The sequence below is a fragment of the Thunnus thynnus genome, chromosome 17, assembly GCF_963924715.1.
Source record: "Thunnus thynnus chromosome 17, fThuThy2.1, whole genome shotgun sequence".
NCBI classification, from domain to species: domain Eukaryota; kingdom Metazoa; phylum Chordata; class Actinopteri; order Scombriformes; family Scombridae; genus Thunnus; species Thunnus thynnus.
The window spans coordinates 24,435,748-24,450,383 of record NC_089533.1 but is presented as its reverse complement, the minus strand read 5'-3'; the positions used below and the strand labels follow the sequence as shown (position 1 = coordinate 24,450,383).

Genomic DNA, 14,636 nt, shown 5'->3' with positions numbered 1-14,636 from the left:
GTGAGGGGGGGTTTACAAAAACCTGATGATGTTATAGTGATGTCTTTAGGGTCATTTCAGCTTGGCCTTGAGACAGCCTTCATTACAATCATGAATGGGCCTTCAGGAGGCAAGCGGCGTCTAATGAAAGATTCTATGTGGTTGCATTATGGGAAATGTAGGATCCAGAGATTTTTGGAGCTTGACCCATACTAGGGACTAAAAGTCAGGATATCTCTGCCTCTGCTTTGACCATTCTTTTTTTTACTCCGTCTCTTGTGAGTGCCCCAATTTTATGGAAGTGCAATCCTAAAACACTGGAGTGCCCCTTTAATGACATAGCTGCTGGAGCTAATTTGTCTGTAAAATGTAACTGCAAAGTAACTACTCACAATAGCTTTAAGATAAAACTAGAGGAGTAAAAAGCACAATATTTGCCTCTGAAATGTAGTAGACTAGAAGTATAGCATAAAATGAACTGTCTTACTATTGTTATTATTAATGTTAATACATGCAATTTTACATGAGGTGCTGACTGAGCCAGGGGAAAATGTATAATCACAGCTGACATTTACGTTCCTTGATCATACTGTTAAAAAAAGAAAATGAATCCCAACATGTTGTGGATTCAGTACATCCATGCCTATTTGGCTCCACTTCCTCTGTGGTACATATAGCAGGGATGACTGTGTGCAACAACACCACAAGTTCAATAATAACCAGCTTATTATGCATAAACAGCCTTAAATTATACATATTGTTTTTAGTCTCTGTGATATTCCCTAATTAGTTGCTATCTTGCTGAAATATCTGGTACTATGTGGCTTCTTAGTGAGAAGCAGCAAATGAGGCCCAGATGCCCAATGAAAGCTTTGTCTGATAAAGCTAACAGAAGTTACTCTGATCTCTCCCTTAATCTGTCTGTGTGTGTGTGTGTGTGTTTGTGTGTGTGTGTGTGTGTGTGTGTGTGTGTGTGTGTGTGTGTGTGAGCGTACACACACACAGTTGTTTGTTCTACATTATTTCTGTGTCCTGCTCCTGGCACACTGCACAAGCAGACTGGCAGCCAATTGCTCCCATGACCCTCTAGTCTTGCCACGCTAACAAGCTGGCGACCACACAAACCCCTAACTGTCACAGAACGGGTCTGCTCGCATGTGCACACACACACACACACACACACACACACACACACACACACACACACACAAAAAGCTCACACACTCGTCACTCAGGTTAGCGAGAAATAACAATGTACATTAACAGAATTGTGTCCCTCATTAACTGACTACCTCACACCACATTAGCACTCATAAACACTGAGGTATTGTGCTTCAGGCAAAGCAAGGACACCTTTACACCACTACAGCCACACACACATCACAGTTTTAAGCCCGTAACACCAGATAATTCGCTGGAAGTCTCTGTCAGTATCACAAATACTTGTGAAAACCTTCCTGAAACCCTCCTCTCCGTACTGTAAAGTTGATAAGCAGGTTTTTCCCACCACTGAGCAGCAGGAGCAAGCAGGCAGAAGGAGAGAACGGAGCAGAGCAGAGCGGGAGACAGCAGACTTAATGATGAATTACATGATCACCTGCTATGCCTCAGAGCTTTTCATTCAGGTAGAGAATCACCTCCAGAGCAGGCAGAGGTGGAGGCCCTTCCCTCCTCCTCCTCCTGTCCTCCGCCCCTCCTCTCCTCTCCTCATCTCTCACTCCCAACACCACCACCACCATCACCAGAACAGATGTCTGCTGTAACCCAGTAGCTCCCTTCGCTGTCGACACATGGAGGCGCCATCTGGACCGGAACGTTGCTCCTCTTCAGATTGGGGATGTGTGTGTGTGTGTGTGTGTGTGAATGTAAATCAGAGAAACAGAGTGTGCTTAAATTTAGTTTTTTGCGTGCGCTTCCGCATGCCATTTGTGAATGTGCATGTTAGTGAGTAAGCATGTCTCCGAGACAGAAGGCGCCTTGTGCATTGATGACACACCTGAGTGCCTTTAGTCTTGTTTGTTTGGGTTGTATGCTGTTTTTACTGCGCCGTCTTTCAGAGGCGGTTGAGTCAGGCCTACAGCAGGTGGGACACCACTCAACATCTCTGTCTAAACAACTGGCTGGATGGAGCGGCTAACGCTGCTACTCAACAATCCCTCTTTCACATCCCCCTCTCCCCTCCTCCTTCTCTACGTCTTTCATCGCTTGCTTTCTCTCTGAGGCCTTGACAGCAAAAATTACAGAACCCAAAGCACTTAGCTGCATGTTGTTGACAAATTCACACCGCCTCAGAAACTGTGTTTGCATGCATGTGGTGTGTCACAACAATGTGGCTGTTGAATATGATAATGCACAGAATTCCACATTTAAAATACAGTGGACTTGTAGTCAGACAGTGTATGTCAGTGTAAGAGTAATTCAGAGATTTTTTTTTTTTTTTTTTAATGCATCAGGGATGTCTTAATCCTCCAAGATGTCTGATTTATTTCACAGATTTACAACAACATCTTTGAGGCAGACAGGCGGTGAATGTTATGGAGCTACTGGGCTACCAAAAGGCTTTGGTAAACCCACAATGGACAACAGCAGACATCTGGTAGAAACACAACCCCACCCAGCGGCAGCATAGCCAGAGAACAAGACACAAGAGAGGGATGGAGAGGAGAGGAGAGGAGAGGAGAGGAGAGGAGAGGAGAGGAGAGGAGAGGAGAGGAGGAGAGAGGAGAGGAGAGGAGAGGAGAGGAGAGGAGAGGAGAGGAGAGGAGAGGAGAGGAGAGGAGAGGAGAGAAGAGAGCAGCTCAGAGAGTCCACAGGAAGTGCAAACAAACTTGACAAAAAGACAGAGAGAGAGAGAGAGATGTATACAAGTTGAGGGTGGTGTGAGTTGAAGTAGAGCATGTATACATGTACACAGTATAATGTTTAATGTTGTTCTAACCATGGTAAGGAAACTGCACTCCATCGCTCTCATGCTTAATCTTCCTCTCCTGCACACTGGCCAAATGGTGCTGCACTGAAAGGCCAAACAGGGGAGAAGGGAAGAGTTAACAATGGAAGAGGGGAGGAGAGAAAAAAAGACAGAGACAGAAAAAAGAGATGGAAAGAATGAGAGGGAGAGAAAGAGGTGGTGGTTAAATAATAGGGGATCAGGGATTTTAATGTTATAATGTGCAGCAAGTGTCGCTGGCGGTATTAAAATGGCAGCATGTGAGTGGGAGTGAGTTATTCAGTAAATTAGAAAATACATGAAAATTTAGCAATTTAACAGAATCCCCAAAGTCAAATACTACACCCAAGAGATATAAATGAAGTCTATTGAAAATACATTTGACATGATACCCATCATGATGGTTAAAAGTGCTGTAAGCCAAAGGATGAGTGGTTATGATCTGAGAGGTGAATGGGTGATTACACTGGTGCTGCTCTGCTGCAATACTTAGGAAGATAAAAGAGAAGAATTTGGATGTTAAAATGGTATTTTGGGAAATACTCTTATTCACTTTCTTGCCAAGAGGAAGATTGGAAGATTGATACCTCCCTCATGTCTGTCTGCACAATAAATATGAAACGCTTTTAACACTGTGTCTACACAGAAAGCTTTTCAGCTGCGATTTTTAGTCCGCTCTCATTTTAGTCCACTCTGTTTTATACATGTGCCATAAATACAGTAGGCTAATTGTGTTGAGGCCTGAGTGCTTCCAAATTACAGGTGACCTACACTCAAAACTGTGCCTGAACGCATCTTGTGTAAACAGACAAAAGGAGCACTAGCTGCTACCGCTACTCTGCTAACGTGCTACTCGCGCTACGTCTCCCGTATAGAGGAGTAGTATGAATCTTATATAACTCTCAGCAATAAAACAAATAAGTGTGTTTCCCAAAATGTCAGACTATTACTTTAATATGATACAGAGAAGAACATATAAACATCCCACTACACTAGCCTGACTTTCTTTAAGGCCTTACTCGGAAAGCTAGCTTAAGTCTAATGAACAAAATCAAAACACAGAAGGGGATAACTCAATGTGATTTTTATATTGTACTTATTGTCAATTTATTGTTGTTGTTGTCTGATGGTTATGTGGTTACTGCTGGCTGTACAACAAATTGCCCCTTGGGGATAATAAAGATATCCTTGATCCTTAATAGATGTTACAATCAAACACACACACACACACACACACACACACACACACACACACACACACACACACGCAATCCTTGACTCACACTCAATGAATGTTAGTGCTGACTGAAAAAAAAAAAATCCATCTCTGCTACTCTTCTCTCTGACAACTCAGACAACAAACACTATAAACAGTTCAGTATGCTCAGTTTGTGGTCTGAATAAAGGGTCAGTTCAGCCAGAACAAAAAGAGACTCATACTTTATTTGCTGAGGCTTTGAGATACATGTCAGTGAGACTTCCGCCTCCACCCCATCACAACAGTAGTGTGGCGCTCATGTAAAAAGCTATACTGGAAAAACTCAGACAGTAACATGCCATTTGAGAAACAATGTTCCAGCCACTTAGGACAATCTTCAGACCTCACTGTGAACAATTTTTTTTTTTTTTTATAATTTTTTGTTTGGTTTGAAAATAGTCCCCAATGAAGACTGTCCGCAGTGAGGTCTGGGGATTATTCTCAGAGACTGGGACATTGTTTTCTACACAGAGAGCTGTTGAGTTTGTCAAATGTCACAAATAACATTTCCTTCTCTTCCATTGTGCTGGGGTGGTGGCTGAAGGTTCAGCGGCAGAAATCTAAAAGCCTCTGACAATAAAACCAAAACTATTTGCATGGTCAAACCACTAGGAGTAACTGAGAAAAAAAAAGCTTTTTATGTGTTTTAGGCTAAACTGGCCCTTTAAGTCCCTGCTGCATATGAGAGAGGACACTATAACCTGGCCGAGCATACTGACGGTCCCTCTACCTCAGACAGGCCTGTTCTGCTCAGTGGGGCTGGGGTCTTATTAGGTATAAGGTTATAAGTGGAGTTGTGAGTGGAGGAGGGAGAGAAAGAGAGTGGAGATGATGAGGGGGGCAAGTGATGAAGAGACAGATCAACACAGCTCAGAGGAAAGGGGGCGTGTTGGTGGAAGGAGGAGATGGTGGAGGAGTTGAGCTGTGGCTTTTGGTGCATTTCAAGTCAGTTAGTGCAGAATCAACCCCTGTAAATATCTGTATTGAAATATAAAGGCACAGTTCGACATTTTGGGAAACATGCTTATTTGTGTTTTTGCTGTGAGGTAGATGAGAAGATTGCTTGATGGCATGTCTGTACAATAAATAGAAGGCTACAGCCAGCAGCTGCTTAGCTTAGCTTAGCATAAAGACTGGAAAAAAGGGGGAGGGAGCACAGCTGGCTTGGTCTAGGTCTAGGTAACAAAACTTGCAAACCAGCACCTCTACAGCTAACTAATGAACACATTATATATCTTGTTTGTTTAATCTGTGCAACCAAACCAAAATAACTGAAGACTCCAAGAAGTTACTACACCTAGCAAAGAAAACCCTATAAAATCACAAGATGTTGTTTTTACACTTCGGTATAGATATAACATTGTAAATGAATGAGCTTTAGAGGTGCTGGTAGGCAGGTTTTATTAACTTTGGACGGTGCGAGGCTAGCTGTTTCCTCATGTTTCCAGTCTTTATGCTAAGCTAGGCTAAATGGCTGCTGGCTCCAGCCATATATTTGGCATACAGACAGAGTGGTGTCAATCTTCCTATTTAACTCTTGGTAAGAAAGCAAACAAGTGTATTTCCCAAAATGTCAAATTATTCCTTTGACATTAGAGTGAAATTCTTGGTATTTCAGGGGTTTTAAAATTCAATGTAAAGCCAATACAAGCCTAAAGAAAAAAACACTGGAAGAGTTGCTTCATCAAAGCATTTTTTTCTTTTTAATGTGACTTAAAAATTTTTCTACTTCTGTGTGACTTGATGCGGACCTCAGCCCAGCTCCTGGAGAGGCAGAATCTGATGGGGAGGTTGTGGCGGATTTACCTGCATCCACATCATTAGGCCAACCGCTGGACTGAGAGCTGCTGCCAGCCGCCGGGGAACGGCCTGAGTAGAAGACATCGTCCACCGGGCTCTCCATCTCGCTGTCGTCAATGGACTTGCGCTTGTTGGAGCTGAGAGAAAAGAGAGAGAGGGAGGAGTTTGTTTAATTCTTAAAGAAGGGGAAGTAGAATGAGTTACAGGGATGTCTTTTTCATATTGAGATTAATTTGTTTTTTTTCTTCCTTTTTTGTTAAACTTGCATGTTAGCTTAAAAACCAAAAGGCACTGAAAAATGGACACATATCATTTGAGGGACATTTGAGGACAAATGTGAGTGCTTATTTCCCCTGGAGTCAGGCATGTGTCTGCATGAAATCAAGAGGAATGAAAATTCAAAATGTCAAGGTTTCCCTTCAATGTTTTGTTTTCATATTATGTTTTTGCCGCGGGGGACAAAGTAACACAACTGGAGACAGCGAGACAAACATCAGGCCAGAATTTATTCAACATGCTGTATCCATACTGGCCCGAAGCAGCCGCACGCTAAAAACCCAGCGCAGAAAGTGTGTATGGTGATGCTGGAATGCATTCATGTGCACGTTTGCAGATTCTTATAGACTCATACATCTGTGACCAATAAAATAAAGGCGGTTGTGAACATACAGCGTTTCACCGCGGATCCAAAATGTTTATATGTGTGTGCTTGTGCGCGTATCTGTGTGACAGCATGCGTGTGTGGCTTTTGTGCGAGTGTGATGCAGGGGTCTGTGTTACATTAGTATCAAGGGAGATATTCTGTAATGTGTAACTACCTCCGTGGGAGACTTGCATAAAGCTCCATTTCAGTCCTGCAGCGTAAGATGAGCGGGAGAGGACGACAGAGGGAGTCAGGGAAAAACAGAGACAAAAGACACAAATACAGACAGTGTGACGGACAGATCGGTGGGAAAAACGAGAGGGAATGAGGAGGATTAGCGGTGAAGAAGGAAAAAGGGGGGAGAAAAGGGGGAGAGAAAGACCACAATCAAAAAGCAGAGCAAGCTAAGCATAAAGAATACATTAGACTTAAGAGGTTAGAGAATTAAGAATTGAAGAATATTAGTACAGAAAAAAATACATTGTGAGCATGTGTGTATTTTGTGTGTTTTGTGTGTGTGTGTGTATGTGTACCTGGTGGAGGGGGTGGAGGTGATGGAGCGCCGTCCCAAGGTCACCTGGTTGATGTTATAGTAGCCAGGGCTGTCCAGATCAGCCAGGGAGAAGTTGGGGCCTGTCGCTGTAGCCACCGGAGCTGAGGAATACACACACACACACAGAAAGAGACACGTCACATATATATATATATATATATATATATAGTATACATAGTAACAGAAAAAAATCAACTACATACTGTAAATAATCATGACTTTATTTTCTTAAAGGATAACGCTTATGTTATTCTATTTACTATTATTTTTTATTGTCAAAAATTCCCGTCAAGAGACCAAACCGACTATGTGTTAAGGCGCCAGTATCCTCCATTAGAAGTGTCCCCCCTTCTCCCACGCCTTTCTCATGGTTGTGTCCAACACTTTCTGTGACTTTCCAAATGAGAAAGATTTGAACATCTCTCTCTAGCTCTGTTTTTTCTTTCATTACAAAGCTGTTTCTGTCACTTTGAATGTGAATAATCGACTAAGACGCTATAAATGTCTTCCAAGGAGACACTTTCTGAAAATGTACACCATTATCTACATATTTAAATGATTATTGTGTCAATTTTTCACTTTTCACTCCGTTTTTCGAGTGTGACCCGCTTGAAACTGCTGTAAACACTTTTGATTGCCGATGTGGTCTGACAACGTGTCGTACGAACTATTTTCGAGCATAACCCGGTACTTAGCCCATCTCTCAACACTTTCCCGACTTTCCTTCTCTGTCTGTGGCTGTCAGCCCAAAGCCTGTTTGTTTCTACTTTAGATGTCAATCTTTAAAAGCAGCTCACACATATATAGTTCGTTTTTTTTTTTTTAAAAGCCTCAGTCCTTTCTTTAAACATCTAGTTTCTTTTCCAAACATTACACAAACTGGAGTAAATAGTGCATTTGTTGGGGTGGATTAAAACACAGTTGGTGTACTAGTGAGTATTTACAACAGCAGGGCAGTGTACGTAGGATTGACTCATTTAAACTCCAGTGCCAATGTTCATCATATTAAAGGAATGTATCATCCAGTGTAACAGTGTGGCTCACTCATGTTTTTTTGGATATAGCATATAGTGGAGCTCTATGGCACATATGAATACACTATATCAGGCTTTGAAAACACAGGTAATACTTGTTAGCAAATATAGAACATCACCAGCCTTATACTTAAACTGTAATTTATCCCATAAAAGTAAGTTCTCCTAACCAAAAATGTTTGCCACTTCTTATATAAAGAATGCTGCCGTGTGTAATTTTGCTATTAAGGTGTTATAACAGAGTGACTGTTCGAAGTGTCATGACAGGAAGAGTGTGTTGTCTACTGACAGACTGACAGAGGAAATTATAGCCGTGACTCACTCTGTGACACGCGGACCAGCTCGGCTACGTTCCACACCCCTGAAGTCACAAAGCAGTCCTGGAAACTCAAGTGGCCTGGGTAAAGAGAGAGATGGGAAGAGAGAGAGAAAAAGAAGTGTGTGAGAAGGGAGACTGTAGGGTAGATTGCATATACCAAACATGCAGAAAACTGACATGTGCACATGGACACACACACATATACAGTACAGAATGGACACTCGTCTGTACACACACGCATGCAGGGGGAGCTGAAAATCGTGTGAAAAGGCTTGACAAACTGCTGGTGTCATCCAGTGGGATCATGTGTTTTCTATAAGATACAACAGGCCTTTGGATTTGGACATTGTTTTTTTTACTGTTGACAGTCCAACACACGCAACCAATCAGGTCCAAGAAGAGAGTATAATCTCCATACAGACAGCTACATCATGTACAGTGCATTGTGTGTTATGATCTTTATGTATATACCATGAACATGCATACCAAAGCACATATGTAGGGGTATAATAATGCATCACTGCTTGAATACCTGTACTCAAGTAGTGAGATGAATACACGCATGAATAAACACACACACACACACGTATCCTTGTGCTTTTATTCTCATGAGTCCATTTCTACTGTAACCTAAACCTTAAAGGGAAAAAATGGTTTAGTACAACTTGGGTGTTAATTTCACATCTTTGGCCATCTTATCTATCAATTATGGCTACTTCATACTTACCAAAGTAATTGCTGAGATCTGGGAACACAATGACATTGCAACAACAAAGTCGCCTTGTTCATGTTATTACTAATAGAAATGATCTGAGTTGTATCATTATCATTTAAAGCCTTTTGTCTAACCATCCACTCTAACTTGAAGCTATGCCTGAATCTACCTTCAATTTTATCTCTGAACTTATACACATGTTCTTAAATAATTCTAACTTTAAAGCATTTTTGTATTAAAAATGAATCACATGACTAGTTTTATGTGAACGTATAGTGATGAACTCACAGAAAATTCAACTGTGCAGTGTCTCTCAGCTCCACAAAGCTTTACAGCTTCCTCTGTTTTCAGCAAAAAAACCTGCTGTAAGCTACGCTAAAGTTAACGACTAGCTGGTTGACATAGTAGAGCATTCAGCATCTTAAGAGCCAGATATTTCCCTCAGGAGATTTTGGAGACACAGACAGGGCTAAAAAAAGAGTGAATATTGGACTTACATTTGATGACACAGCTTCAAATGAATGCTAATGTTGCTATGTGTCTGCTGGATGTGTAAAAAGGAAAATGTTGGCTAACACATTAGCTATGAAACCTTAAAGGTGATAATACCCAGTGGCCAAAAAGAATCAGGGAATGCAGGTTTCATTTCAAAAGCAAGTGCTAACTTCTCAAACATGCCTTTACTATAACCTTTAGCTTAACCTAAACTTAATGCTAAGTCTAGCTTAACTTAAAGCTAAATCAAAGACATAAATTTGTCTGTGGAAAAAATGAGGATAGCTTAAATTTCCCAAAACAAATGACCATTGCTCAGAAAGTCTCAAAATTATCCGAAACAGGTTCTCACAAGACCAGATGTACAAAAGCACACACATGCACACACACAACATTCATCATAATGCAGGTGCCCTGTGTATCTAGGGTTTTATGGTATGTTTGTACTCCTGCAATCCTGCATGTGTGCACACCTTTCTGAAGTTTTGTCAGACTCCCCAAGTGAAGTTTCTTATTCAGTGTAGGACATTCTGCTCTATAATGTCCATATCCATAATATCCAGGTCTCTCAGGACATCCTAAACGTCAGGGTTGAGTGAATTTTAAATCCACACCCTTCCTCCAAACCTCCTCCCTTCTCTCCCTCTTTTATTTCATCCCTCTCCATCTGTCCATCATTTTTCTCCTCTTTACCCCCTCACCTCTCATTTTCTTTTCAACCCCCGCTCCCCCTTTCACTTTTCTCCCCTTCCTGATCTCCCCCCTCTCCCCTTCACTCCATCCCTGTCCGGGTTAACCGCAGCGGGGACAGCGCATGAGGTCAGTGCTCAGCTCTGCAGTGGCCATGTGGTTCCCATCTTCCAATAACGTCAGTGTGATTTATGAGTGGCCCGCCACAATCCCAGCACAGCCCCACGCTACAGTACCATCAGCTCTCCTTACCATAATAAACTTAGACCCAACTCTGCCGGGACATACTCGCACACAGAGAGTTCTGTATGTAAGGGTAGTGTGCGTACATGTGCGTGCGTGTTAGCCTCTGTAGAGGTGTGACTGCATGTATGAACACGCATTTGAAACATTTTTATGCATACGTGTGTACATACGCACAAAACGGGTGAGATCAGTGCGACGGTACATACTCATGAATGATAACTTACCATTTGGTGGGGGCTTGACGTCTGTGTCTCCTTGCTGGTTTGAGCTGTCTGATTGTCCTGATTGTTCTGAAACAGAGACAAGACAGAAAGGACTCATGGTTAGTCAGGTGGACAGATGTCTGGACACTACCCAAGGTGGGGGGGGGGCAGGTTAGCATCAGAGGGAACTCTTCAGAAACTCAATGGGAAATGGCGCCTTCTTTCATTCTTTCCACTGAGGAGAGACAGACATGGGACTGAGATTAAAGATGGCTGCATATTTCCGCTCAGGTTGAGCCTTGGTTGAAAGTCATAAAATGGCAAATCAAAAAGTTAATATCCTTACTTCTGGAGTCTGTCACAGTGCGGAAATTGTTTTTCCAACTTACTAGAAATAAAGAAGATTTCAGTTCGGAGCGTCTTTTTTACTTTTTATACTATTTTTTTTGCTTATAAACCTCTTTTTACTCTTTCTACACCTTTTTTCTAGGGAAACCCGCCCACTCAAATGTACACACACACTATTTTTGTTAAGGCCTTTGACGTAAGTTGGGTAAAGATCCAACGAAACCTCAGCTTCTCCACTGCTGACTTGTAAGATGAGGGATTATTGTAAAATGTGCACTTTTAGGTTCTGGACATTGTTTGGATCACTTTTACACAACCACGTGTCTCTATTTCTATACATTTCTTTCAGGGACTCCCACTCAAACATCAACACACACTATTTTAGTAAGGGCCTGTGAGTAAGTTAAGTGGGTTAAGTGGTCCAAAGAAACCTCAGCTTCTCCACAGCTGACTTGTAAGTTGAGGGGTAATTGTAAAATGTACTTTTAGGGTTATTTTTGGGTTCTGGGAATTTGTTTGGATTGCATCTCCTGTGTGTGTTTACCTTAAAATCTATAGGGGCAGGCAGGCAGAGAGCTGCCTGATTCAGCTAGTTTTGTTTGGCCCGCTGACTGCCATTCTTCTTCAGATGCGTAATGCAGCCTCGTGGAGTTTTATGGTTGTATCATATATACCATTCAGGCCAATTACCCCACAGAGCTGAAGCTTTAAGGCTGTCCTGGGCCAAGTCTCCCTCACCAGAACGTGGCCCCCTCGCAGCCAGTACTAGGCCCCCCAATCTCAACGTCCTCTAAGCTCAAATCAGCGTCCTAATCTTGGGTGGCATTAGTGCACTACGTGCCAACAAACTGCTGCACTATTCACCCTGTCTCCCCGTTGCCAAAACCAAGAAAACAAAAAGAGACAAACAAAATCACCTCATCACTCTGGGTCAAAAAGAAAGAGGGGAAACACACATGGATAGAGTTTCTTTTTTCTCTCGCAACACTCTTCACTCATTCTGCCGGAGTGAGAGTCCATCTTCATGTCTTCCTCCCTCAATTCCTCTCACACTCTTTCTCTCTCTGCTTCTCTTTCTCTCTCGTGCTGTCGCTCTGTGGAATCCTGGCAGCCATCTTAGTGCTTGGCAGCCATCTTAGCTTTGGCGGTACCCATGCATTCCTGCTAGCTGACGGCACACCCACACACACACACACACACACACACACACACACACACACACACACACACACACAAACAGACACACACATGCTTGCAAAGCACACTCTCTCTCACACACAGACCCAATGGTCTTAAAGATAAAAAGACCTACAGAGGATATGCAATGCTAATGGAGTGAAGATAAAACCACCAGGATGTTTGTCTGCAATCCTACGAGGGTCGTGTTGCCCGTCCTGATAGCATTTTATAGAGTGTATGAGTGCAATGAAATTGTCAGACACACTTAAAAAGTATAAAGAAGGACAGAAACAGGAAAATGAGGGAATCATTCAAGGCAAATACGGTGCTCTTGTAAGATGAACTGAAAATAAATAAAGCCTGGGGCCTTTCTTATCGCTGCAGCCTTCAATCCCACTATTCTGATCATGCATTTCACAACAAGCACGAACCGTTAAAACCTGTATGCCTCTAAAAAATCTCCTTTACACTATGTGACAGTTTCCAAGCCAATTCAAGGCCTAGTTGTCATGACAACAAGGATAGCACACCACAGTTAAGTCCCTAATGATGAGTGGTTGTTGAAGCCTGCGTGTGCATATGTGTCGCTGTTTGCTGGCAATTAGTTAGAATGAAGATAGTAATATAGGCAATTGGCATGGGCTCAATTTGTTGTTTTGTTTAAGTATTTCTTGGCACCAAACAGACCGGCGGCCGCTGTGCTACACTATAATGAGGTTGACTTTTTACTTTCAGTTTTTTCTGCATTTTAAGGTGTTAAATCAACATCATTTACATTATTAACCAAATTGTGGAGCTCAGTTTTCAAAATGTGTGTATAAATGTGTCTTTTTCAAATGGAAATGGTAAAAGATTGACTTTCTGATCAGTTACGTAGAGCGATCTTAAGCCTCACTGCGTGCTGCCATCTAAGTCATATGTCTACAACACTGGTTCCCAATGTCTTACGTCTGGACAAGAGTTGTAAGCAGATCAACTGACAAGTGATTTTTTTTCTTCTCTGATTGTTTCATTTGAAGGATTTTGGAGCCCTAAAAAGGTGAAAGTATGCAGTATGTTTTTTTTTTCCTTTCAAATCCGTAATCAAATCCAACCCATGTTGGGAACTGTGTTGACTATATAGTGCCACCACTTGATGGCTTGAATTTACTTTTAATAACGATGATAGCCCAATTACAACAGGCTTGCATTAAACCTGCAAAAAATGCTCCTTCTATGTTCCCCTCAGTAGTTTTGTCTTTCTTCAGTTCAGTGCTGGGTCGCTAGCGTGCAGTAGGTTTTTAGAGACTTTTTCACTGAAAACAGCTGCCTGCTGCGGCCAAAAACGATGCTGATGAGAGCAGTGAGACTTAAATAAAACAAATTTGTGGGCCAGAAAACCAAAAACATGAGCTGAAAGATGCAACAGTCTGTAGAGGTGAGGGGAACTGCAGTCGGGTGATAATTCTCTGTGGATTCGTCACTTTGAGCAATCCCTTTCACACATTTTACCCATTTTTAATATATAAATATTCATCATAGCTGCTTTAAATGCACCTCCACATTTGGGTTGGGTTTTCTTTGTTTTTTTCTTTCTTTTATTTATTATGCCTATAACTCTTACTACTAAGTGGCAGAATTGAGTGCAGTTCAAACCACTGAATCTCAAAACAGGAAGAAGCAGTGTTGTCTTCTGGGTAGAAAAGCTTTTCTGAATGTGTCTGTGATTGTGCATCAGATGTAGGACCACACTGGCAGCTCTCTGTGTTGATGGGAACTCCCACCCCGGTCTCTATGCAACTATTACAAGTACAACAAGATAGACACTGGAGAGAGAGAAATATATGAGAACTAATATGGATGCTAATAGTGTTTACTTACAGGCATGGCAACAAACAAGTAAGCATTAGTGGTGAGCGTATGGTGTTAAAGTTAAAGGAGTCTCTCACTGAGTGTGCTGAGTGACTGCAGGTGTTTCTCCACTGTGGAACAATTATACCCCCGTGAAGAATGAAATGTGGGTTTTCATTCCTGCAGTGCATCATGCCATTTAACTCATGATTGTTTTATCCCCTCCTCCTCTCTTTTATTGCACCTCCTTCTCCATTCCCTTTATTCCATCTGCACTACACCTGCACTAGCAACTGGCTTTGTTCTTCTGTTGGTACATGTGGACTGTGTTGTGCATTCTGTTTGCTGCTATGATCTGTTCTTTTTTTTTTTTTTTTTTCTTCACAGCTGTCTACAT

General features: G+C 42.0%; 1 protein-coding gene across 13 annotated transcripts in view; it reads right to left on the bottom strand.

Annotated features, from left to right (window-relative positions):
* nfixb (nuclear factor I/Xb) overlaps window positions 1-14,636 on the bottom strand; it is a 152,833-nt gene that overhangs the window by 22,217 nt on the left and 115,980 nt on the right. For 8 of the 13 annotated variants that reach the window (XM_067615762.1, XM_067615769.1, XM_067615766.1 and 5 more), the window contains 6 exons: window positions 10,904-10,969; window positions 8,537-8,611; window positions 7,161-7,281; window positions 6,803-6,838; window positions 5,991-6,121; window positions 2,918-2,992 (listed from right to left, as the gene is read on the bottom strand). In XM_067615762.1, coding sequence (XP_067471863.1) covers window positions 2,918-2,992; window positions 5,991-6,121; window positions 6,803-6,838; window positions 7,161-7,281; window positions 8,537-8,611; window positions 10,904-10,969 — 504 coding nt within the window. The remainder of the gene's footprint in view (window positions 1-2,917; window positions 2,993-5,990; window positions 6,122-6,802; window positions 6,839-7,160; window positions 7,282-8,536; window positions 8,612-10,903; window positions 10,970-14,636) is intronic. The other 5 variants (XM_067615764.1, XM_067615772.1, XM_067615768.1 and 2 more) reach the window with 3 other exon arrangements.